The following is a 26148-nucleotide window of genomic DNA, read 5'->3' as shown; positions in this document are numbered from 1 at the left end:
CCCCCCCCCCCCCCCCCCCCCCCCCCCCCCCCCCCCCCCGCTTTCTGAATGGCCTCATTCTCCGCAGCCAACCTGCTGAGCAACTGCGCTCCGCAACTACCTAGCGCCCCCGCCCCTACCCCCACTGAAAAAAAAAAATTCTTGGCCGCACCTCTAGCGTCAGGGAGGACTTTGATTGGCCTGCTCTGCTCCCAGGCCAGCCAATCAGCAGCTTGTTGCCAAGGTGGGGCTTCCCCGAGCGGGAGGAGGCTGCGGCGTCCCAGCGGAGAGGAGAGAGCAGAAGTGAGCGCATTTGGTCGAGCTTCAAGGTCTCAGCCAGCTGCTCCGTGAGGATTGAGGGACGTGGGTGGGTGGCCCAGGGCTCCTCCCTCGACCCACATCGAGAAGGGAGGGAGCCAGACACCTGCCTGCCCTCACACCCGAGGCCTGCCCTCTCTCCCTCCTCCTGGCGTCTCCACCCTCGCTGGGCAGGTCCGATTCCAGGCCGCCCGGGGTGGAATCCTCCGCTGTCCCCGGCTTGAAGGGCATCTCCACTGTCCCCCAAAGGAGTTGAGGACGAGAGAACTGCCTCCGCTGGAAGATGCGGAAAACAAACCCCACCTGACACGGTTAGGGCCAGACTGAGACCTGAAGACGGGCTAACAAAGATATTGTCTTGCAATCTGTGCCCCACAGTGACCAAGTGACCACCTCATGCCTGGTGACCTTGCGGCCTGTAAGGGGCTAAGGAGAGACACGGGGGGGGGGGGAACCCAGGAGGCAGAAGTGTCCTAACCTTTTGGATTGGTTATTCCACGGGTAAAATGAGGCTACCAGTAATGCCTAAACTGGCACACAGCGAGGGTCTGGACCCGAGGGTCTCAGAGCCTGAGGACCCGAACTGTTGGCTCAGCCTGGTGAAGGTGGAAGAGGGGTGCAGGTGGGAAAGGGGGTTACCTGAGCAGCTCTATGATCTTAGGAACAATGAAGACCACATTTCCAACCATAGCTCATTACCAATGGGAGAAAAGGTGGAAGCAAATTGATGCCCACGCCAAATTCTCCTTTGGCCTCGTACCCAATTCCCAGACTCCCCATTCGTCTCGGTTCCCAATGTGCAGCCTGTATAAATGCGTCCTGGGCTGGTAAGGGTGCCAATGATACTTAATAACACTGTGTACTTACTAAGCCAGACCCTCGTCTAAGCCCTTCACACCTGTGAATTCCCTCAACAACACTCAATGCAAACTGTATTTTATGTTCATCTCAAAGGTGAGAAAACTGAGGCATTGAGACGTTGCGTACCTTGCCTGTGGTCACAGAGCTAATAAATGGCAGAGCCAGATTTGAACCTAGCTGGTATGTTTCCACCTAGGGGCCCCATCTGAACTTGCTCCTTCACCACGCTGCCCTTGCTGCAATGTGGTCAGAGAAAAAGGCCAGAACGGGTTGCCTTCTGAAGCAGCATGTGCCCCGAGAGCAGGAACTCCAAATATCTGCCTTCTCAATACTTCCACGGACTCATGGTATGGCCTCGCCATAGAAAATGAAACCAGGTAAGCTGGCGAATTGTATGTTATAGGAGTTTTACCACAAAACAAAGAAAGAGAGACAGAGAGAAATCCTCCCACCCACCTGCCCAGTCCTGATCACCACCGTTGGGTCAATCTGAAGCATCCCTAAGTGCCAGAAGAGAGGTGAAGGGGTGATCCCCCACACTTCACAGTTTTGTTGTATGTTTCCAGAAGGGACCCCGCTTAGGGCAGACATGAACTCTGAGGCTGGGGAGTGGCGGGCAAGAGTTCAGGGAGGAGAGGCTGAGCCCCTGCTCCCACCTGGTGTAGGGAAAGGCTACTTGCTGGGCACTACTTGTGTCTGAAGAGCGATCCCTGACCCCCTTCTGTCCCTCCTTCTCTTTACTCCCTTAGCCCTGACCTCTTGCTCAGCACTCCGCACCTCCCCCACCCCCACCTTCACCCACCCCGCACCCGCTTCCCAGCTCCTTGGGCACACCATCTGCCTAGCCTCCCCCTTCCCCAGGGACTTAACTCCTTTTATTGAGACCTTTAAATAATTAAATGCCCCAAAGCCTCCCCCACTCGGATCCCAGCCCCTGGCCTGGGGTGTTATTCAAAGACCAGGAGCTGGGCTGGAGGGCTGCCAACCCCACCGCCACTATTCAGCTCCTTTCTTGTCCTGCTCTCAGCTGCCGGGCAGCTAATGGGCCTTTTCTCCTGCTTTGGCCCCTCCGCCTGCCAGGCCCAGGCCACAGGAACCAAACAAAAAGCGAGGAGCTCTAAGGGATCCGTTGGGGGTGGGGAGGGAGGAAGACACCAGACCCACATTGAACTGGGAAAGGGTTGGGGACAGAGAGTGGAGAGAGAGGACCCCAATGGCTTTTCAAGCTCCTCATCCCTGCAGAGGAGCTGGGGCCAATCCCCCCCCCCCTGGGGAACTGGAGGGAAAAAAGGGGGGGGGGGGGGGGGGGGTGTGGCAGGGGGAGCAGGCTGGAGGCTGTCGATCACTTGAGTGGTTTGGGGCTTGGGCAGCGTGCTCATGCAAATTATCTTAGTGAGTCACTGAAAGTTTGGTCCAGACACAAAGAAGCTGCTTCTCTCCCCGGCTGCCTCCCTTCACTGCCCAGCAGAAGCCCCCCCACCGCCAGCCAACCAAACAAAAGGCCCAAGCCCAGTGGTGCGTGAAGGAGTGAATGGGCGAGAACCTCCCTGGTGACGTCCCCACGAGACAGATGGCAACAGTTGCCAGCCTTCTTTCATCGGCTCCCAGTCATAAAGAACAGCACTCCTCCCTCCAGAGCACATCAGCTCCAGCCCAAATACACAAGTTGGCTGGGGGGGGGGGGGGGGGGGGGGGGGGGGGGCTGCCGGGGGAGCAGGAGGTGGGGGGGACTGAGACTGGATGTTTGGCTGGAAAACAAAAAGGTTGTTCAAAGCCCTGGCGCTGGGGCCAGCCTGCCCATCTGTCCTCCTTCGGGGAGGCTCTGCCCCCATGCTCCTCCTCAGCTTCTGGCCCATTCTGTGCGGAACCAGGGGCCCTGGGAAGGGAGACATCACTTTGGGGCAGCAATGCTATGCCATGGTAGTTTGGGGCTCTGCACTTTGAGGCTTTCATTAGGCCAAATCCCCCGCCTGGGCATTGTTTCGACTCTTCAGAAACAGAGTTAAAAGAAAATCCAAGGCTTTGGAGAGAGGTGGAGAACAGCGGGATCTGGGTCCTCAGCCATTGATGATCAAGTTTGAGTTGTTCTGGAATGGGATCCCATCAAAATAATCCACACGTGCCTTCAAACGTCAGAGGCTAGTGGAGAGGAGTGGACCAGGAATCAGGGGACCCGGCTCTGGTCTCAGCTCACCCTCTGGTTGGTGGGTAATTCTGGGCTGACGGAATCCCAGTTTCCTCTCTGTCAACTGGGGGTAATGGCACGGCCCGGCTGCCCCTGCCTCCAACACTGTGGAGAATAAGCACATATGCAAGCCCACGTTCTACGAACAGAAGAGGCTGGGCATATATGAGGCTTTACTCTGCATTTCCCCACACCCATGCCCCCCAGGAGGTAGAGTGGGCTTGGCACTTTGCGTTTTCGAAGTACTTCATATCTATTCTTCTGTGAGGCAACTGAAAGCAGAAAGTTCTAAGGCAGGGAAAGATCTTTTTTTATGCAATAAGGTTGGAGGTTCCCCCTGCTTCCCCTCCCCTCTCCCCCCACCAGTCTCCTGAATCTCCGATTATTGTCTCCCTTCTCTCTCTGCCTTCCAATTTCAGCCCAGCCTGATTGGGAACTCTAAGATAAGGGGCTAAGAGATCTCAATAAATACAGAATAAAAGGGAAGATCCCCTGTGTCTTTTTTTAAAAATTTTTTTAATGTTTATTTATTTTTGACAGATAGAGAGAGATAGAGCATGAGTGGGGGAGGGGCAGAGAGAGAGGGAGACACAGAATCCGAAGCGGGCTCCAGGCTCTGCACAGTCAGCACAGAGCCCAATGCAGAGCTCGAACTCTCGTACCTCGAGATCATTACCTGAGCTGAAGTTGGACACTTAACTGACTGAGCCACCCAGGTGCCCCTCCCTTGTGTCTTAAAACAATAAAAAAGGTGTAGCATATGCAAAGTTATGATTCCAAGGCCATAGGCTTGCCTCTGGGCTAACCTGACGCCCCCCCCCCCCCCCCCCGCAAGTTGCATTTTCTGCAGAAAGGCTGAGCTGGTGGTGCTAGGGGGCTGGGTTGGGGGGCAGGAGGTAGAGAGCAGAGCTCTGGACTCCCCTCCTACCTGGCTTCATGCCCTTTCTTCCGTCCACCCACCTGACCTCCTGTTGTTTGTGTTGGCCAAGGTGACTCTGCTCGGCTGGTTTGGGTTTTTTCTCTCTGGCATAAGATAGTAAAGGCATTTCTCAAAACATCTCTCTTTCCCAACCCTTGCTCAAACTAACCTCACCCATCTTTGATCACTTCCATTTGTCTAACAACCATCTGGGCACTAACTTATGTGTAATGTATCCTTCTGTGTAATTTCCATTTGTTTGCATTTAATCCATGCCGTCAGTATTTTCTGTTCTCTCGTGTGCAATTATCCCATCACCTCCTTTGGACTGGCAACGCCCTGAGGCCAAAAACCCTATATCCTCATCTCTGCCTTCCCCCAACCCTGTGCTCCTCACAAGGACCCATCTCCAGGCATAAAAGGGCAGACAGAAAACTGGACCAGAAAAAGGTCTTTCAAGGTGTCGTGTGCAGCTGGCCCTGTGCTAGACTTCAGACCCTGGACTCCAAGGCCGCAATTGATCCACTTTAATCCCCCACATTCAGATAGCACTACAATTCTAACAAGCGCTCCTACATCCTGTTCCGCCCTTGCGTCTTTGAATCTCACCCCACAACACGGTCAGTGTTCCGTTCCCCTCCACCCCCGGGAGGTGACATGGGAGAAGTCTGTTGGTCAAGCAGTGACGATGACAGGTAGATGATTTTCCTTTTGTGCAAACAAGAGAAGCCACTGGGGCCTGGGCCTCCGCCCTGACAGGGCCGGGTGAGAGAGGAAGTGGGTCACAATGGATACAAGGAGTTCCTGTGTTTTGCAGCAGGGGTGAAGCAATGCATTTGGCTGGTCTGTCTCTACTGGATCGAGAGCTCTCCAACAGGAAAGACACAAAAGGCAGAGGAGGGGTTGGTCACTGGAGCGTCTAGCCTACACTGTCTGGTCCCCCAGCTCTCTTGCTGTCAAATTCATACCCAGGCACCTCCAGATGCTCTGGGAGATGATGAGCAATATCCCAGGTGATCTCTAGGGCCTTATATTCCATTTGAAATGCGATACATAAACACGGGGCGCCTGGGAGCTCTGCCGGTTAAGCGTCCCCCTTCTGCTCAGGTCATGATCTCATGGGTTCGAGCCTCACGTCGGGCTCTGTGCTGATGGCTCAGAGCCTGCAGCCTGCTTTGGATTCTGTGTCTTCCTCTCTCTCTGCCCCTCCCCTGCTCATGCTCTCTCTCTCAAAAATGAATAAACATTAAAAAAAAAAATGTGTAGGAGTGAGATTCCACTCCAAAAAATATAAGAATATTTTTTTGACTATCTGCACTGTGAACTGGGGCTTGGTGTAGAAGTCCCTCGAATCCAGAAGACCAGGACACTGGTGACCTGGGTGTCACTGGGTGACAGGAAGAATTAGAAGTCCTGGGTCCAGTTTTGCCTTCATTTTTCTTGTTGTTTCTCCTCTGTTTATTCAGCCAGTCCTGGGTTTGAGCTCAACTCTGCCTCTTACCTGTAGGAATTAGAGTCCAGGGCAACGGGGCCTTTGCCCTGAGGTTCCTGGGGTGACCCACATTGTAGGCCTTGACCCGTCCTCTGGGGTGGAGAGCTTCTGGACATTTCATTTGTGCAATGACCCCCTTTGTTCTGACCCAACAGAAGTCCCTGCCCTGCTCTGCCGAGGAAGCCTTCCTGGGCCTGTCACTGTTTACAGACTCTCAGAAAGGCAGGTGTTGGGAGGAAGCTGCCGCTTGCGGTCGGTTCTCCCCAGATACAGGAGCGCCCGGCCCCCCCTAGGCCGGCTGCCATTGGCTAACAGGAGGCCAAAACAGACTCCTCTCCCGCCTGCAGCCACCCAGCCAGCAAACAAAGAGCGCACAGGAAACACCTGGAGGAGAGGACAGCTGGCAAGGGGACCCGCAGGAAAGAAGAAAGGGTTTGCAGGAGGAATTAGGCTGGTGAGGAGCTGTGGGTGGGCGCCCGGGGCTTAATCGCATTTCTCTTGGCCCCCCGCCAGCTGCTGAGACCTAGTCGCTGAGTTGCTCAAATGCACCATCCCTGGCACCCTCCCTCCGGGCCTCCAGTAAAGGGATCATCCCTTCCTGCGCCAGCTTTCCTAGCACAAGGGCACAAATACCCGTAAAGACTGCTCAGAGGGCTTTCCCTCTGCCCCTCTCCTCCCTTCTGTGGCCCTCCTCATTCTCAGCCAGAGAGTCTGATCCTCTTTGGAGCAAGTAAACTTACTAATTTATTTACTTCTTTAAGTTTATTTATTTATTTTGAGAGAGAGCAAGAGAGAGAGCTTGCACCTGTGAGCGGGGCGGGGGCAGAGAGAGAGAGGGAGAGAGAGAATCCCAAGCAGGCTCTGCGCTGTCAGATCTCACAGCGATCTCACAAACCAGGAGATCATGACCTGAGCCAAGATCAAGAACCCGATGCTTAACCGACTGAGCCGCCCAGGCGCCCCTAGACGATGTAAATTTAAACCCAATGTCCAGGAGTGAAGACAGAATCCTTAACCAAGGTAGCCGCCCATGTTATGTCAAAGTCTATTCCAAAGAGAAGTCTCCATTTATTTCCAAACTTATTTATCTAGATCTACATCCACATCTGCTTACTTGTCGTTTAGTACTTCAAGTGGTTGTGGTTCTGGGTGGAACAGACTTGACTGAGGAGAGTCAATGACACCCTACCATCAGCATCCGCCCAAGAGCATGTCTGGGGGTGCATAAACCATGTGCTGGAAACTTTGTATGTATGTAGCAGCAGCAGCCCACAGGGCTCCCTCACCCCCTCTTAGGAAACCCCCTGATAGGGCACTTTCCTTTCTGGGTCTGGAGTGGGAAGATTGGAAGGGGGCCATGAGAGGAGGGCACTTGCCCCACAGCCTCTTGCGGGTACACCACAGTTTACTCAACCATAGCTTTTCATTCAACAGCCAGGGTACTCGCGTCAGACTGTCGCACGCCAAGTCGTGGGCAGCACACGAGGGTGTAAAAAACAGAAGGCAAGGGATCCTTCTATGGAGGCGTGTGTGGTAATCGTGGGAGAGGGGACGCGAGCTTGCAGAGCCTCCAGACATCGACCAAAAGTGACACGTGAAGACGTGCTGACTGTGTTTGTTATGAACACGTAAACAGTGATAAATGATGTGTATACATCATTTAAGAGGCGCTGGAATAAGGAATGTAGTATGAGGGGGTAAGCAGTTTTAAACCATATGTACAAACATTGAAAAGCCTTGAGGTCAGAATGTTTTTAAAGAACGCAAGCGGAATTATTCAGGGAAGGCATCCTGAGGAGGCAACAGGGGAAGGAAAAAGCGTGGACTCTGGAGACAGACACGTCCAGATTTTAAATCTGTTTCCACCACCTCCCCCTCCAGTCACTGGTGCTTTGCCTCCTTCATCTATGAGCTTGAGGCGACCATCTCTCAGAGTGTGCTCATGGAGATCGTGCGAGAGAGGCTGTGTGTAAGGCAGCAGGCAGAGTGCCTGGCCACATTGGTGTTCGGCACCCAGTAGGTGCTCGTGTCCTAGAAGAAAGCATGTCAAAATACTTTGACAAGTGGTTTGGGGCCGTGATAATTGGCAGAGTAGGGAGTCTTGCAGATGTGGTCATGACGGCAAAGAAAAGTGAACACGAGAGAGTTGTGAAGGTGGGGTATCCTGGCACGGTTAGGCCATTGCACAGGGAGTCTGGGGTTGGAAAGTTTGGGAGCGCCTTGTATTCCCATCTTAGACATTCAGAATGGCCAGGAGAGGCAGCAGGAAAGGAATGGCATGATGAAAACGAAGTTTGTGGTTGCCCAGGCTGCTGGCCAGCCTGGGTAGGGAGGCAGATAGAAGGCTGTTGTGTGTTATTTCCATACAATGGAGCAGGACCAGGGCTATGCACTGGCCTAAATGGAAAAGAAGAATCAGGGATTTCCCCTGTCCTGTATGGAAATGGAAATAGAATGGTGAGAGGTGATTTAGCACAAGTGACTCATTTTACGGATGAGAAAACTGAGGCTCAGGAGGGAGGAGGGACTAGTCTAAGATGTCAGAGATGAATCTGGTACTAGTTATTGTCAGACCCGAAGCTAGGGCTCCTACTTCCCAACTCCTAAGCCCATGGGTGTTTCTACCACCAGGCCGCTGACCTCCAGAGTCGACATTGGGAAGGATTTCTGTGGACAGGATCACAGACAGAGAGTCTATTTTCTCTCTCCAGCTACCTTGGTCAGAATTCCTTCCCCACACGTAGCCCAGCCTTCTCTCCAGGTGTGATTACCGTCTGGGTAAACCCATTTAGGGAGTTAATTGATAACTAAGGTTCCCCCACATTATGATTTAAAATGTGTCCACCCCTCTCTAAGTAACATTTACGTTTCAATAGCAGGTGCTTAAAGACCTAAGAGCCTGTAAGATTCAAAAGACTGTTTTCTTAAGAAGGTGCAATCACAGGGGCACCTGGGTGGCTCAGTCAGTTAAACGTCAGACTCTTGATTTTGGCTGAGGTCATGATCTCATGGGTCATGATCTCACGGGTTGTGGGTTCGAGTCCGTGTCGGGCTCGGTCAGGCTCCGCACTGACAGCTCCCTTTCTCTCTGCCCTTCCCCTGCTTGTTCTCTCTCTCTCTCTCTCTCTCAAAATGAATAAGTAGCTTTAAAAAGAAAAAAAAAGGTGCAGTCACAGGTTAGCTCTTCTGAGCTGGGACCCCTCACTGGCAAACCCTGAATGAACTTGATTTTTTTTTCTTCTACTCCTTACCTAAATTCCTTTCATCTATTAGCCTCTACTCTTGGCAACTTTGAGACCCATCTGTTCGGCCAATATTCACTAACACCTATTCAACACCAAACACTGCTCAGGTAAAGTCCCTGGCTTACATTCTACTGTAAATTCAGCGTTATAAGGGGGTGCCTGGGCGGCTCAGTTAGTTGAGCATCTGACTCTTGATTTCAGCTCCCATCATGATCTCATGGTTTGTGGGTTTGAGCCCTGCGTCGGGCTCTGTGCTGACAGTGCAGAGCCTGATTGGGATTCTCTCCCTGCCGTCACTCTCAAAATAAACTTAAAAACAAAATCCTTGTTTAAAAAAAAAAAATTGGGGTTATAAGGACTAGGACAGAAGAAAAGACTGAGTAACGTGGGAAGGAACAGTGTCACTGCAAAGCTGGAAGAGAAGGTCTGAATCTTGAGAGACCAGAGTTAACCAGACAAAAGTGGGTAGGCAGGAGGGGGCAGAGCATTGAGCAAAGGCCCAGAGGCTGCAGTCCCAGGCATGAGTTAATGGGCACCGGTTGAGGGTGGGCAAGTTGCCTCTAGTATAATCCTTGGAGGGGAAGCACAGGCCCCAAGCGTGCTCGCTGTCCTGTCGGGAACATACTGGGATGTGCCTTCGAGAGATCCCAGCCGTGGTGACAGTGTGCCATTGATGTCCTCAATGCAGAGCCTCACTCCAAGTATGGGGGTGGGGTCAGAAAACCCTACACCCCCGTTTCCAGGTGGTCCAAGGCGCATCGTAAGTCACAAACTGGAAGCCTATGCAAATAAGTACTTAAAAGCAGTTTACCCCTTAAAAAAAAAAATTAGTGGCCGTCGTTAGAATTTAGGGAGATGTGAAATAAAAGTCTATATTTCAGGTTTCTCTTGAAAAAATCACAGTATCTGATATCACTGGTCTCCCAGGAGGACAGTGGACTGGCACTAAGGAACAGGGTCTTTTTCAGACAAAGCCTGAGCTCACTCCCCAAGTTCACCACAGCCTCTGTGTGGCTGTCCTTCTTCACTGACAGCCTGGCCCTACCTTGGCTCCTCTGGTGCTCACCGAACTCTAAACGGCCCCTCCCTGCTGGTGCTGGTAAATAAAGGAGCCCCAACCTGCCCAGCTATAACCTCCTCTTATCTGATGTGCCCCGGGAAGCCTGTTGGGTCTGCTGGACAAGGGGTGAATAAGGCCTGCCCTTGCTTATGGGAACAGGGGTGGGGACTAGTAGACCCACTTCAGCTGGGAGCAAAATGACTTGGAGCCGGTGGGCGCCCAGGGAACGGGGCCCCCCTCGAAGCCGGGGGAAGGACAGGCAACACATCTGGGCAAGGCTTGTTTGTACAAGATCATTATCCAGGGCCCTGGTAGCCTCTTAAACTGAGTTCAAATGTTTTTCATACCAGCTCTGCAAAGGAGTGGTGCAGAGAGAAAGCCAGAACTCTCCAGAACTCACCAGGCTTGCCCTTCCCAGCTTCCCTGTTTCTCTCTCTTCCTGGAAGGGAGAACGTGATTCCGCATGATTCCACAGGTGGGCGGGAAGGAGGTAAGCAAGGTCGGTATTGGAAAATCCGTTCCCCACCCACTCTGCCTGTGAATGGGCACATAGCCCAGTTTGGTATTAATTTACAAGCAGACCATGGAGCCAAGAGGTCAAAGCTCCCCTCCAGCCAATGAGATCGGATGTCTGGGGGGCACATGGTACATTTCAGCCAGAATGGCCAAGATCAGACATGAGTGCATTCATTCATTCTGCAGGTACCTACAGAGTACCTACTACAGGCTAGGTGATGCCGGGAAGGGCTCTTTGGACTGTGAAGAATTTTTCTTGGTTTTGTTTTGATTTGATTTTAAGTAGGCTCCACACCCAACACGGGGCTTGAACTCATGACTCTGAGATCAAGAGTCATATGCTCTACTGACTGAGCCAGCCAGGTGCCCCTGGACTGTAAAGACTTTCAAGCAAAGGATTGAAAATCATCTTTCAATGGGGAGGCCGAAGGCTGCTTGGATGTTCTTCGCTGCGGCCATTCTCGGAGGCACTAGTGGGACTAATACTTAAATAATGGTTTCCTCCCAGTTACCAGAATGTCAGTGTCCTTATTCAGCTCAGGACCAATTCAGATTAGCTTCTACTTAAAACTAGAATTTTCATTTGTTGCATACTTAAATATGCAAAGCGCTATGCCAAGTGGTTTAGATCTCATTTCAACCTCCTTAACGTTTTCAGATGGGTTCTATTCTTTTTTTTTTTTTTAATTAATTTATTTATTGTGCACGTGTGAGAGAGAGAGAGAGAATGAATCCCGAGCAGGCTCCATGCTGTCAGCTGCAGAGCCCAGTTCAGGGTGTGATCTCACAAACCATGAGCTCCTGACCTGAGCTGAAATCAAGAGTCAGAGCTTAACTGAGTGAGCCACGCAGGTGCTCCAAGATGGGTTGTATTCTTAGTCCCATTTTACAAATGGGGAAATGAGGCCTGGTTGAAGTAACTTGTTCCAGATTGCACACAGGAAGTAGGTGGGAGAGAGGAGATCAGACCCCCGGGCAGCCTAACTCCGGGGCCTGCCTGAGCTGCTAACCTGTTTGCAGCCCTGCCCCACTGGGCTTGGAAATGGAAACTTCACCCAGCAGGAGTCGGACTCAAGCAAGGGAAGACTATTTACTTCACTTCCCAACCCAAATGACCTTCCAGTTCAACTAATTGAAGATAATGATAATAATTGTCCTAATTTGCCCTCCAGTGACTGCCAGGATAATGGAGATGATTTAGAATCAAAAGCTGAAGAAAGGAACAGAGGTCATTTCATCCAACTCCCTCATTTCTGAGACAGGAAAATTGAGGGGCTTGGCCAAACTCCCACAGCTGGTTAGGAAGGACCTGGGCTACAACCCATATATTCTCCCTCCCAGCCCAGAACTTCTGCGTCCTGCTTTGCTGGGCCTCAGTGCCAGTACTGGCCTGGAAGCCAGGAGTCCTCGCTATCTGTGCTCCCGGAAGGCCACTATGGGGCCGATGTCAGACTCACAGAGGAGCGTTTCTTCCCCCTGGGCTTGCTGGTTGAAACATCAAGGTGTCCCCCACCCAAACCTCCTTATCAGGAACTGGGATGGGCTCTTAATCTGTAGCTCCCAGGCCACGTCTACACTCTCTGGACAGCGTGTTATCATCCAGAAATAGCTGACGGAGCCCAGGTCTCCCCGGCTGGCGCAGTGTACCAAGTGGGGAAGCTGGGAGCAGAATGGACCAACCACCCAATGCCCGGTCCCGGGACACGTGAAAACCACCAGCTGCTACTCAAACTGTTCCTGCCTACAGCCCCTGTACCCCCAGCTGGCCAAGGGGTAGTCCCCACCGCTACTGAAATTGGCCAGATCTAAAGTAAGCAACACAGAACACTCCCATGTAAATTGAGGGACCGTTTTTCTACCAGGAGCCGAGAACAATCCCCAAATCAATCTGCTATGCGGCCGTCTCCCCCGCTCAGAGACAGAGGTGGGTGATGATGTCCTCTTGGCCTCCGATAACCCTCCCTTTCAGGCTTTTTACTAAACAATATGAAAAACAATGAGTGGAGCCTCTTAGGAAAGAAGAAGGTAGGTGCTGGTAAGAATAGCACACCAGGAAGGGCAAAAATTCAACCCTAACTCCATCCTTACATCCCAAAAGGCGGGTCCTTACAAATGAGTGCCTAGGACGTTTGTGCTAGAAGCTACAAATGAAAACGGGGCCATTCCTTCAAATGACCTCTTGACACAAGTGTCCCTGTAACTAATTCTGTTTGTGATACAGATGAGCCGGCTTCCCGCAGCCCCATTTCCGGCCTCCGCTACCCTCCCAAACGCACCACACACAGCCTCTCTGGCCTACCGACCACCTAGGACGCCCGGGTCAAACCGCATGTTTGTTCATGAGGGTCATGGAGGCATGAAATGAAGCGTGTACCTTGGTGAGGGGTGGCTCTGTTCACGAATCAATGTGCTTAAAATGTGGTTTAAGTGCAGCCCACCTCTGGCCAAGAAAAAAACTAGCCCAGGTCAGTGATGTACTTGTGACCTCAGCGGAAATTGCTGAGACAGCAGGTGGGGGGTGGGGTGCGGAAGCCTGTGTCAAAACCTCATGGACCGAACCCAAGAGTCGGGGATGATAAAGACTGTTCTTATTTCCTCACATATATCCTATCCATACAAAGGGAGTAATAAATTGGTAACCTTTGGCTCTCAAATCTTTGCTGTTGGGAGCAGCTGCTCTTTAGCTGACTGGTAGCCTTGGCTGTCCATTATACATTGAGTTCCAGGGCCCAGATCCTGAGGCCCAACTGCTCTTGTCTAATAAGAATGGTGGGTACTGGGGCACCTGGGTGGCTTCGTCAAAGGTCCGATTTCTTGATTTGGGCTCAAGTCATGATCTCGCGGCTGGCGAGGTGGAGCCCCGCGTCGGGCTCTGGGCTGACAGCTCGGAGCCTGGAGCCTGCTTCGGATTCTGTGTCTCCCTCTCTCTACCCCTCCCCTGCTCGCACTCTTGTCTCTCTCTCAAAAATAAACTTAAAAAAAAAAAAAAAATGGTGGGTACCCAATGGCAGTCCCAGAGATGACAAGAGAGCCTGTGCCAGGAACTTTCCAACAACTCTGCCCCGGCGTGGCAAGGGGTTCCGTGCCCCCTTCTCACCATCTCAGTCTGAGACTCAGGCTGTGAGCCTTGATCATTTGTCATGTGTTCCATGCCTCGCACTGACTGACGGTACATGCTTGCTGAACAAACAAACAAGGGAACACAGCTGAGGCCTAGCGAGGGCAGGATGCGTGAGACCTGGCTAAAGAGTGCTCAGTCTAGAACCCCGTCCCGTCCAGCATTTTCACGGGGAAGTGAGAATGCGCACTAAGGAATGAGGTAAGGAGTACTTCTTGGCTCTCTGTCACATAATAAGATTTTTCTTTTACACCAGCCACCTGCTATAGGTCTTCTGAGTGTAACTGAAGAGAAATACCATGAGACACCAAGAAAGGATTTGCATTGGAAGAAAACGCTTAGTGAGTTGAGGATGTTGGCTTCTCTACACCACACGGCTTCATCTGCTACATTTTTATTAAAGTAACCAAAAAAAAAGAAAAAAGAAAAAAGAAGCGCGTACATTTGTCCATAAAGCTGTACATTCTTCCATATAAAAACACTATTATACAATTAGTAACCTTTGTCTTTTCTGTCAGAATAGCTTACCAACGTGCTACTATTATTTCTTTTTACCTAATAGGAGAGACAGGCCTGCTCAACAGTCCAGCTCTGGGTGTTTTGCTGTTTTTTAAAGTGAACATTAAAAAAAAATAATAAGAAGAAAGAAAGAGAGAGAGAGAGAGAGAGAAGAGAGAAAAGATTAAGCAGGAGACCATGAGGCTGCTTCTTTTTTAAAAAGGCAGGGATCTGTTTGCGGACAGGATGCAACAATGCCACATCCAGTGAGTGATTCACAGCTTTGTCTCAACCCACAGGCCAGAAAATGAGCTCTTGGGTCTGTGGGTCTGAAGTTAGCTTTAAAGCAATAAAGGCTGGAAGCAGGGTCTGGGAAGGCAGCTTGGAGTCTAGAGTTGAAAAGGAGGCAGGACTGGCAGGACTGGGTAGGGACAGTGTTTGGTAAATAGCACCTTTGAATCAGAAGTGAGTGGTTAAGAAATTCAGGGAAGGGGACGGGCTGTGGAGTGGGGGACCCTCGGGCAGGGAAGAAAGTTTCCTCACTAAGGGGCGACAGCCTGGTGGGCTGGACAGGAGGGTAGCCAGGTAGACCGGACGCTCTAGCTACGTCCTTCTAAAGTGATTTTGAGTTTGGGAAACTCAAGGCCTTCTGAGGACCCCCTCACTAATGTCACTGAAAAACCGAAGGAAGGCGATTTCTTCCCAGTATAGATTTCCACTGGCTCCGACCCAGCACGGTAAATATTGCACAAGTCTACAGACAAATCTGGGTTGTACTGAGAGGCAGCAACTTCCCCACAGGTGCTCTGAGCACCAGGGAGAAAATAATGCCCAGGATTTTGGCTTTTAGTGTCAGCCCTACAAGAATACCAAGTAGTCCTGCAGAAGTCGGGGAGTTCTCCCATTCGGCCAAGGAACACCTGAGAGGCCCACCAGCCAGCCAGAGTCCTGAGGACGGAGGGATAGTTCCCGAAGCCCTCCGGGGCACCAGGAGGTTCTGAGAGCTGGGTCTCCTTCAGACTCTCCTGGGACCCAGGAGGCCATATTGCACAATGAGTCGAGAGCTCTTGTTCTGGAAAACTGGGTAGCTCCGTGACCCAACCAGAAGGGGAGAAGAACGGGAGAGTCAGGGAGGAGTGTTGTGCTTTTAAAAAGAAGGCAGTAGTAAAGAACCTAGAGTTCCCTGTAGCTTTTGAGCCAACTCTTGAAGGGATAGTGGCGGCAGCAGCAGCATCAGGACGTTCCTGTGATTCCAGAAAGACGGGTTTTGGCCAAAAAACCCCAAAAAACAAACAAACAAAAACAAAACAAAAAAACACATCCCCAGTGGATACTCTTTGGGTCCCAAAATTCCATTGCAAATCACCCCCAACTTAATCACCACATATACTCACACACAGAGCAGCACACAGCAAAGCAAAGGTTTCGTGCAGAGTTCCCTTCGGCCCCAACCCCGATAACCTCTAACTCCTGCCTTACTCCCCCGACCCCCACAAAACAAAAAGCTTTTGTTTCCTGGCTGGGAAGCAACATCTACCAGGCCCCTGAGCACAGAATCAGAAATAAGTCATGATTTCAAGAAAAGCTGCTTAGGGCAGAAGCAATCAGGAGAGGACTTTTCACTCTCTGCCCTGGATCTCATCAGAAACATGAAAGACGATTAGGCAACATAGTATAACTTAAGTCCAGGCTTGAATGCCCCTGAGTAAGAGAGGGGCCAGGGGGATATAGGTGTCCCGTTCCGGAGAGGGAGAGGTTTGAGCTCAGCCCCTCTTCTCCCCGCAAGGCAGATCCTGACCTCTCTTTCACAGTTGCTAACCTTGCTTGCTCCCTCCCCCATCTTCTTGGGGTGCCAGCCAAGCTTCTCCCCCCCCCCCCCAAGCCAGCCCCCCCCCCCCCCGTACTCCCCCCTCCCGTAGGCAGACACGCTGGTTCCCAGACTCAAGCGCACAACAGTTCTCTCCGAAGGCACCTGGGGAGGCCACTTCCAAGCAGCTCCCTTTAAGGATTTTTCTTTAAAAAAAATCTTTTGGTTTTTTTTTTTCTCCCCTTTTCTTAAAAAAAATAATATATTTATATATATATATATATATATATAAATAGCTCTTCATTTAAAATACAGTTCCCCAGGTTGAGGTATGCAGCGGCCTGTTGTCACGACAGAACGAGTACAGTAGAGTGCCTGGTGGGGCTGGCGGGGGATCTAACTGGAGACCGCCATCACGTAGTTCTTCGAGGGGCTGCTCCGGCCCAGCATCATTTGGTTCTTGCAGGTGAGGAGCCCATAGGAGGCTGCCACCGGGGCCTCCTCGTACAGGACGCAGATGGAGCCATCCTCCCCAATGCGGTAGGACACCTCGTAGGGGTCCACCCACAGGGTCAGCTCACTGGGCAGCAGCTGGTGCAGCTGGGGCTGGCTGAGTCCGATCTGGCTGGCCACCTTGCTGATGATGGGGTCCATCTTGTGGTTGATACGGATGCAGCGGTAGCCGGAGCCCTTGGACGGCTTCTCAGGAAACCAGTGGTGTTTGTAGTGCTCTGTGGAGACGGAACAAGAGGGAGATGCCCTGGTTAGAGCAGCTGGGCTGTGGGGGAAGGGGATGAAGGGACAGGAGGAGAGGCAGGAACCCAGAGATTTTAAGTAAGCAATGTAGTTTCTCATGAGTTCCAGGACCTCCCTGAGACCCTCCTGTCGCTGTAGCAGAGATAATTGTATGGAATCTGGAAACCCCCCCCCCACTAGGAGGAGGATGTGTGTGTGTTGGGAGGGAGTCCCCTAGCTCTGAGGCAGTCCCAAGTAGCCAGTGCTTTTGGCACACCCCAGTTTAAGGAGGAGGGGTGAGACTGGGGAGGGCATGTCCAGACAGGGCCGCTGGAGACCTACTGGCTGAAGTTGGAGGCCAGGAAGGCTGCCACCATTGTCAGATCCACAGCGACTCATTGTGTCCCCCACTCTGGGCTCTAGAGGCTCCCTCTGCCTCCTTCAAAAGCCAGAGCCCCTGAGCAGTGGCTAAGGGAGTCGAAATCGGGTTGGTTTTGATGAAACATATGTTGCTCCTCAGAAGGCAGGATCTGTGTGGGCACGTTTGGAGATGGCTATCGCTGCCCAACACCGTCGGCCAACCGGCTGGAAAACAGCTGGGAGGTAAGTCTGGCAGCGGCTGGTTATCTCTTGTCCACCGCCCGTTTCACACCGCCCCCGCCCCCAACACACAAGCCAGCAGAGCGCAGTTACGACCTACAAGGCTTTCTCGGGACCGTAATGGGTGGCAGATGGCTCAGGGGGGCCAAGCATACAAAGGGGGCCGGGATTCCAACTTCGAACGAATCAACGATCGGCCCGGGCACAGCGCAGCCCCGCACTGCCGGAAGAACCACGGCCGAGACTCCCAAGTTGTTAAGAAGGCTCAACTGCGCCTTCTTCTCCCATAATGACCCCTTGGCTGGCCGGGCTGGGTCGTCCGTGGCGCCCTGGAGAGTCTCAGTAAGGGCAACGAGCTCGCGCTCTGGCCCGCAGGTGCCTCCTCTCCCGGGGCAAAAGCCGCGACTCGGCTCACACTCCAGGGCCAGGGTCTGCGCCTTCGAACGCACCCTACCGGAGCGGACACGGACCGAGACCCGAGCGCAGACCCAGGGGACTGCGGGGACTGCGGGTTGCCCCGGGGGCTGGAGGAAACCGAGTCCCGGAGCTGCTCGTGAGCGGAGCCCTGCTCTGGGAGCAGAGGGAAACGACCAAGGCAGGAAGGGGAGCCGAGCCCCAGCGGCAGGGGTCGACGGACGCCAGGATCCTCGGCGTGTGCTCACCTGTTAGTGCCTCCTGGAGAGCGCCGCTGAAAACCTTTAGTCTCTGCTCGCTCACGCAGCCCCGGGTCCTCAGGAGGCTGGAGAGGAAGCCCACGGCGGCGGCGATCTCCGGAAGCATGTCTGTTCTCTTCCCGGTCCAGCGGGCCTGGCTCATGTCTTGCTCGGCTCAGGAGGCGGTGGCAGCGGCGGGGAGCAGCGAGAGGCAAGTGTCCGGTGGGACGTGCCGCTTCTCAAGCTTCCTCCGTGCGCTCGGCCGCTGCTCGGGCTCTGCGGGGACTTTACCCGGGACGCGCCTTTCATACTATTCCGAGAGGCGGGGGAGCCCGCGCCGGCGCCCATTGGCTACTGCTAGCGGATGGGGGCGTGGCCTGACGCCCGCCCGGCCCCGCCCCGCGCGCTCCCGGGGCCGCGAGGCCGCTAGCCCCTGCCCCCGCCCCCGCCCCCTCCGCCGCCCCCGCCACCTCCCCTGCGCTGAGGTCATCGCCCGCTGACGTCAGTGCTGGGAACCTGAGCCGGGCTTTCGGGCCGAGGGAGGCGCCGGGAGAAAAGGGGAGCCGGGGAGGGGCCGAAGCCTCTGGGCGGAGGAGTGCTGCGTCCAGTTCGCGGCCAGGATGCCTGGACCTCCTCTCCTCTCCGCCGGTCCTTCCAGATTTAGGTCACCGGCCACCTCCTCCAAGAAGCCTCCGCTGATAACACCTCTCTCTCCCACGCGGCCCCTTTTCTGGCTCCCACATTTTCCAACGCCCACGGTCAGAACGAATCACTCGGACGCTTTGTCACCTTTTAACCGCTTTGCCCTGTTTGTTAAATAGGTTTCTCTCGGCTCTTCGGAAATGTGGACCAAGTCTTGTATTTACTTAGGCAATAATCCCGTCTCCCCCAAACATGTTCTGCCCTTCCTCTACACCGATGCCTTTTCTCTTGCCTGCTAGCATCCAAGTCTTACCTGTTTGAGGGGGAAGGGTGGGAGCAGTGTTGCAAGACTTTTCTGTCCCCGCAAGTTATTTTTCTAGTCTCGCCTTCCTTTGAATGCCAAAATTTTTGAATAAGTGGTCTGCTCTCAACTGCACGCATTTTCCTGGCCACTCCCTTTTCCTCCTCCTCCCCTCTTCCCCCAGCCCTCCCTCATGTCCTTCCTCCTTGTGGATTGAAGCTTTTGTAAACATGGGCTCTTTCGGGAAAGAACCCAGCCTCAGTGTCCGAGATCCACACGCAGGACCGTCAGGACCTGGCCCGGTCACAGGCGCTGGGCAGATGTCCACTAGATGGGCAGAGAACTTCGAACCCACATCCCGGAGTCCGGCATACGTGGGTGCCCCATATATATTTGTTAAATGAGTCAAATCCAGTGGCCTCTGTAAATTCTTACTTTCCTTGGACTCTGGGCCCTGCTGACCACCTCAGGAAGCAGTTTCTCCTCCTTTTCAGGGGCACCTGGCACCAGGCTTCTCAGCCTCCTTCCCCTGCTGTGTCGGCCCTGGACCCCTTCTTGCCCCTGTTCCCTCTCTGTGGCCCCTCCCTCCTCTCCCTGTTCTCTCCACTTGCCTTCCTCACAGAAACCCTATTCATGTCGTCCACCCTGCTTACTTTTTCACAACTGACTTTCGAATCTGCGTAGTCTGTCCTGGTGTCCTTTCATCCTGCTGCTCCCCCCACCTGCTCTCTCCTGCCCCGCGGGTGTCCAGCCACCAGCTCAGTGTCAGTCTAAGCCCACGGTCTTTTCCAGCTCCCTTCCTGATGTCCATGGCTGCCAGAGATGCCTTCCCTTCCCCAGGCACTCCGCCCTGAAAACTCACACTCACTTCTGACTTCTTGTACTCGGCTCCTCAGATCTGGCCCCAAGACCAGTTGCTTCTTCATATCTAGATGATTGCGGTAGACTTGTCAAACGCCATCCCCAAATGACCCTTCCTGCTGTTAGTAGGGCTGCATTCCAACAGGTCTGCACTCGCTTGCTCTTTAGCTCAGATCATTCTCAGGCACCCTCCACCCCCATTCGTCTGGACTCCTTTGCCTAATATTAAGATCTTTCGGAATTTGGCCCCACCCACCTTTTTAGGTTTCTGCCACTTTGTGCTCTAGGCTCATCCTTGCTGTTCTCTAAGCATCAGGCTCTGCAGCCCAGAGCCCCCAACATTTTGCCCGTGATCCCCAGCCCTGCCCTGTAACATAGCCCCCGTTCCAGGTATGCCTGAATGTGCCGGGCTCTGCTGCACTGTTGCTCATGCCATTCTCCCCTGGACACCTCGCTGCCTCCTCCTCACTTCTCCCAAACCCCCACACTCCCGAAGGCCCGGTTGAAGCTTGGTCTCCCACTCTCAAAACCCGCACCGACCATTCCCCCACTACAGAATTAATGTTACCCATACCATTTATGTGGCACTCATAATCTGTGGTTTGGTGTTATTAGGGGTATTTTTAGAGGTTGACATCTTATCTCAACAACCGTCTGCAGGCTGCTTGAAAACAGGTTACTATACTCATTTGTCCTACATTTGTCCAGGGCGGTTTAGATTTCAAATATTCTACTCCAATGCTTCATGTGGCCCGTGAGGACGCACTAGAGCACATCTCTTTAGATGGCCCCCTCGCCAGCTCCTCCCCGAAGCTGGATGGGGCCCAATGAAACCCTCACCTCTGCTCGCTGAGAGGGAAACGCTGTGTTACAGAAAACAGGGCTGGGGATGGAAACAGGATCACCTCTGCTGCAACAAACATCTAGAGAGACCAGGTGTCGCCCAGGCCAGAACTGTCCAAGGTCCACCGCCAAGGAAGGCAGGGGAACGGGTCAAAGTATAGACAGGGTGGTTCGGCACCTGCATCTGAAAATACTTAACATCTTCCTGGGTGTGTCTTCGACAGGGGCTGGGTGTTCTGGGCCTTGCTTTTACCTAGAACTGGTGCAAAAAAAAAAAAAAAAAGTACAGACAGACAGACCGCCTGTTTTTGTTTTGTTTTGTTTTGTTGTTTTGGGTTTGTTTGTTTGTTTGTTTGTTTTTTTTTTGCCTTAGGAAGTAGAACTCTGTCCTTATGTAGATTTTTGTATCACTCACCAAGTCACACAGCTAGTTCTCAATAGAGCCAGGACCAGATCTGTTGACTTCAAATATGGTGTGCTTTTCATTGGCCCATGGAGTCCCTGGGCGGTCATTACAGGGGAATGGTCCCCAGTTCCGTGGTCAGTTCCCCTGACTTCCCTGTCCCGTTCCCCTGACTTCCTTGGTGGTGGACCTTGGACAGTTCTGGCCTGGGCGACACCTGATCTCTCTAGTGCTGTCATTCCAGAGGACGGTGCGACAACATGAGGCAAAGTGTTCTGCATTGCTCAGGATGTGTCTTCGCCTCCTCGTTGGTGATGACGTACCTTGTGTAGGGCATCGGTAAGAACCAGAAGACACTCCCCTGGCTTTCCTAGTCTCTTTTCTTTCTACTCACAAGCCTAGGGAGAGGAGGCTGAGTTATCCCACATTCAAAGTTTCCGAGTCACTGTGCAGTGTAGTTGGGACCAACTGAGGATTTGGATTCTCACTCAGTTTCCTTTTTTTTTTTCAGTGTATTTATTTATTTTGAGAGAGAGGGGGTAAGAGGGGGAGAGGGGCAGAGGGGGAGAGAGAGAGAGAGAGAGAGAGAGAGAGAGAGAGAGAGAGAGAATCCCAAGAAGGCTTCACGCTCAGCAAGGAACCCGAGGAGGGGTTTGCTCCCACAAACCACGGGATCATGACCTGAGCCGAAACCAAGAGTTGGACGCTTAACAACTGAGCCACTCAGCCACCCAGGCACCCCCTCGATCAGCTTCTTATCAGGGCAAATACATTACAGTAGTCCAATTTTTTTTTGAAATTTCCAAAGCTGCCCTTCAGTTGCTAGGATCAGGATCCTTACGAGCTCAAGAGTCCAGATTTCACTTCTTCCCTTTGCATGTTGCCTGCTGCCTCTCTTTCCTTGGCGTGGTCCAGGTGTAATTTGAGCATTAGGATAAAGGCAGCGGGTCCCTCCCTCCCCCCTCTCCTCTTCTTCCCCCTCTTCGTCTTCATTCATTTCTTTCCTCTCCGCCCAAGGGCCTCGGGTTGAATTTTGAACATGAAATGTCCTGATACACTGTGCTAACCTGTGACGCCACCCATTGCCAAGCGGGCAGGTAGTGGTGGGGGTGGGGGCGGACCTCAGTCTATGCCTCATCTGGACCAGAAACTTCGGTGCCATGTGATCCCGACCCACTGACTCCCCTGGTCCTGGATGTCCACTTGCACGGGGCACCTATGTGACTTACTGTAGAGTGACACACAGCATCCCACCCCGCCCTGCTCAGATCAAATCCCCCCCAGCCCCGGACGGGGTCCCTCTCCTCAGGCCTCAGCTTGTCTGGGGGGGGTTCCTGACACAGGCCTTGCTCTCCGCTCATTCCCCAGTCAGGAACAGCCAGATCATTGTTGAGGACTCTTGTCTTTCCCAGTGTCCTGTTAGGCCTTCAAGGCCTTGGCTTGATTGCCAAGGTTACCTCTCAGTTTCCTGACCCCACGTGGAACCCTGAGGTTGAGCAAAGCCGATCTGTTGGCAGAGGCTGGGCTGAGGTATTCTAGGGGGATGACATCAGCTCACTCCCACCCCGTGCAGCGTGTAGTTCTTATAGGTAGAGGTGTGTGTGTGTGTGTGTGTGTGCGCGTGTTAGTGTGGATAGGGAGGGCAGCATAACTATTTGAATGAGTATATACTTCAGTGTGTCGTGTGCTCTGATGCTTGAGGGTAGGAGGGAATACAGATGTGTTCGTAGATGTTAAAATGCCCTTATGATAATATATATATTGAGGAACGTCACTTCGAGAAGTGTGGATGTTTTGGTGGAGTGTGTGTTTTGGCGGGGAGAGTATATTTGGCGGGGTCGATCTGAGCGTGGCTGGTACAGATGCTAATTTGCTCTCTCCTCTTTTCAGGCTTCACTGGTGACAGCCTCGCTCTGCTGCCCAGAGCCGATAAGAAACACCACCCAGGGAGGACGAGACGCCTCTTCCTCACTTCCTAATCAGGGCGCGAACACTGCCAAACATATTCACAACCGTCTGCAATGTCGCTGGGTAATGTCCAGACGTCTTTTAGGGTCCCCTGCCATCTTCTCACAAAGTTATCTCTCAAGAGCAGCTCGAGGCCGGCCAGTCTGGGGGTTATTCTTTACAATGAGAAGCGGGCGACAAAGACAGAAGAAAATGACATTGTCCTTCAAACCTGTTAACAAAGCCTGCGTGAAAGCGAGGGTGTCAGCCCTTTTCAAATGGTCTGCCTTTAAACCCCTTCACCCAGCCCAAAGTGAACCGAGAACAGGAACGGAATTAGATAATGCAAAGGTGATCGGGGTTGAGGGTTAAGTGGAAAACTACCCACCTGGACTGAAGGAGGTCTTGGTAAGATATAAGCATGCGAAGGGCTTCCTAATCTCCAGGCCTGGACAATTTCCAAGTCCCTGAGGACAGTTTCTGAGAACCCCTGGAGGGATGGAGAAGAGTCGGAACCCTAAAAAAGTAACCCTTCCTCCACTTGTTCTGAAGCTCCAAGCAAAAAGATTTAATTGTACAAAAGGCACCCACCTAAATTAGGCAACCGACTAACTTCCTGATAGGAAGGTAAGCATCTAGGACGTGCTAACAAGATGCCTGCTCCGGTCAGGACTCAGACGCTCTGAGGTGCGGGACATCTTTACAGGGAGGGCGGAGCTGGCCACCGGAGGTGGTGGGGTGAAGGCCGCAGGCTCCTTCCCCAAGCGGCATCTGGAAAGTATCAGAACCTCAGCGGCTGCTTCATGACTTCCAGGTGATGAACAGAAATAGCCATGGCAGGTGCGGGTTCCATTTGCTGCCGCGAAGCTGGGAGCCCACCGGACTTGCAGTGGCAAAAACACCCTGGGCCTCTCTAAGCCCTGAGCACACCCACAGGTGAGCTGGGGAGCTGGGGAGGCTCATGTTCCCCACAGCACAGTCCCTGGTTTCTTCCCCATTTGCTCAACTCTCTCTCCCAAATGCCAACTGTATAGCTTAAAAGCCACAATCTGGAAGCCCCTGAGGTGGAGCTGACCACAGATATATTGTCTGGCCTGCATAGCGTTTAAGTATTTAAAAAATTAGGTGTTGGGGCGCCTGGGGGGCTCAGGCGGTTAAGCGTCCGACTTCAGCTCAGGTCGTGATCTCGCGGTCCGTGGGTTCGAGCTCCGCGTCGGGCTCTGTGCTGACAGCTCGGAGCCTGGAGCCTGCTTCGGATTCTGTGTCTCCCTCTCGCTCTGCCCCTCCCCCATTCATGCTCTGTCTCTCTCTGTCTCAAAAATAAATAAAATGTAAAAAAAAAAAAAAAAATTATACCGCCTCCTGATACAGAAGAAATCCCAAACCGTCATCTCTAACCCCAACTTTACGACGGAACTCCCAACAACTGTTTTTTCCGGTTGAGAACCAGGCATCTTTGAAATATTTTTCTGGTATTTTAATCTCAACATGTAACAAATCAAGAAACTTCTCTCTTTTCAACCTCCCCCCCTTCTTTTTTTCTCTCAATGGCATTACTATTTCCCCCTAGTCAGCAGACCTCTTTACCCCTACCCCTGAGAATCAGTTGTCAAGGCTTAGAAAGTCTCCATCAGCAATGTCTTTCCTGTTTTCACCCCTTGCTGTGGGCATTGCCCTCCCTCCCCCAGTCCTTCTGTCCCCCCCAGACCATTGCCATAGCTTAGTGCTGGTATTTGCCTGCCTTCTAGGCTCCCCTCACTTCAACCCTTGCTGAAGACTGCTTGCCAAACTAATTTTCCTTGAATAATATCATGTCATTTGGGGGCTTTAAAAACCTTCGATGGTTTCCCAATCCCTACAGAATTAATTAAAAACCTCTCATCAGGCATTCAAGTCCCTAGACCATGAGACTTCCTAGGACCGTCATTCAAATCACCCAGGGAACTTGGTAAAAATTCAGATGAAGCAGCCTCTCCCTCAGATTCCGATTCAGTGGTTCGATGTGGGGTCCGGGCATCTGGTCACGAGAACTCAGTGGCAATGATGCAGCGGCTTGTGGCCCTGTCGCAGAGCACAAGCCCACACTTATCCGATGTATCTGCTCAGACACCAAGAGCTGCTTTATCCCTGTGTATCCCCGGCAATGACCCCCTCCCCAACCAGCCTCCCCAGCACCTGCTTCACAATTGTTGGCTGAGCTGAATGGGTGGGGAGCAGGCCCCTTGCAAAGGCTGAAAGCCAGGCCTTTATCCCCAGCCAGCTTTCTGAAGGCCGCCCCCTGCCACCTCAGAGAGACTTCAATAACCAGAGGCCTTGCTTAGAGGCGCAAACAGTGGTCCCTTCTGAACATGAGACTTCTTTGATCTCAAGATATGAAACTCATTGGGACGTCCTTGGTTTTTTCGTTTTGTTTTGTTTTTGCTTTTGTTTTTAAGTAAGCTCTATGCTCCACATGGGGCTTGAACTCACGACCCTGAAATCAAGAGTGGCATACTCCACCAACTGAGCCAGCCAGGCGCCCTTAGACATACTCGCTTTTGTTGACCAGCCTGCACTCTAATCCCGTATCTGCCACCCACTATCTTATGACAAGGCAAATATTTGATCTCTCTTATCCCCAACTTTCTCATCTTTAAAATGGGGACATAGTTCTTCACGGAGTTATTGGGTGCTTAGCCCCGTGCCTACATATCCCAGATACTCAGGAAACTGTAGTTCCTGTTATTGTCAGAAGCAGGGTTTTCAAAAAATCATCTACACAAAATATTTCATCCTTCAGGTGAAGAAAAGGAGGCCACAAGATGGGGAAAGATGCCCAAAGTCTCGAAGTAACTTCATGGACCAGAACCTGAATGTCCCACGCAGTCTGTGCTCTTTCCACTTTCCAGACTCCCGTCTTGTGACACACGCTTCCTTCATTCAGACATTCACTTATTCGCTCACTCAGGGAGTATTCATCAGGTACCCCCTGGGCGCTAGGCTCTGGAGATTCAGGGGAGTGTTGCAGGCTGACAGCAGGACACGGTCACTAGCCAACATGGAGTTTGGAGAGTGAGAGACCAGGCCCAGAGTGAGTTCAGCTGCTCAAGCAGATGCTGAAGCTTCCTGGAGAGGTGGCGGGGGGGGTGCATAGCAGGGGTTTGGGGTAAAGAGAAAAGCTGGGAG

General features: G+C 52.5%; 1 protein-coding gene across 1 annotated transcript; it reads right to left on the bottom strand.

Annotated features, from left to right (window-relative positions):
• Positions 1–14071: 14071 nt before the first annotated feature.
• Positions 14072–18286, bottom strand: BTG2 (BTG anti-proliferation factor 2). Its single transcript, XM_049634405.1, has 2 exons — positions 17996–18286; positions 14072–16729 (listed from the first exon to the last, which is right to left on the bottom strand). The coding sequence occupies exons 1-2, from the start codon at positions 18147–18149 to the stop codon at positions 16395–16397; spliced, it is 489 nt and encodes a 162-aa protein (XP_049490362.1). The 5' UTR covers positions 18150–18286; the 3' UTR covers positions 14072–16394.
• Between the last annotated feature and the right edge of the window lie 7862 nt (positions 18287–26148).

Source organism: Panthera uncia, chromosome F1 (assembly GCF_023721935.1).
Source record: "Panthera uncia isolate 11264 chromosome F1, Puncia_PCG_1.0, whole genome shotgun sequence".
Classification (NCBI taxonomy): domain Eukaryota; kingdom Metazoa; phylum Chordata; class Mammalia; order Carnivora; family Felidae; genus Panthera; species Panthera uncia.
The sequence above is the reverse complement of the archived record's forward strand: the minus strand, read 5'-3'. Positions and strand labels throughout refer to the sequence as shown.

Coding starts and splice junctions, on each gene's coding strand:
- BTG2 (XM_049634405.1), bottom strand. CDS start 18,149: ATGAGCCAGGCCCGCTGGACCGGGAAGAGAACAGACATGCTTCCGGAG. Junction 16,730..17,995: donor TCTCCAGGAGGCACTAACAG/GTGAGCACACGC, acceptor CCGTCTCCACAG/AGCACTACAAACACCACTGG.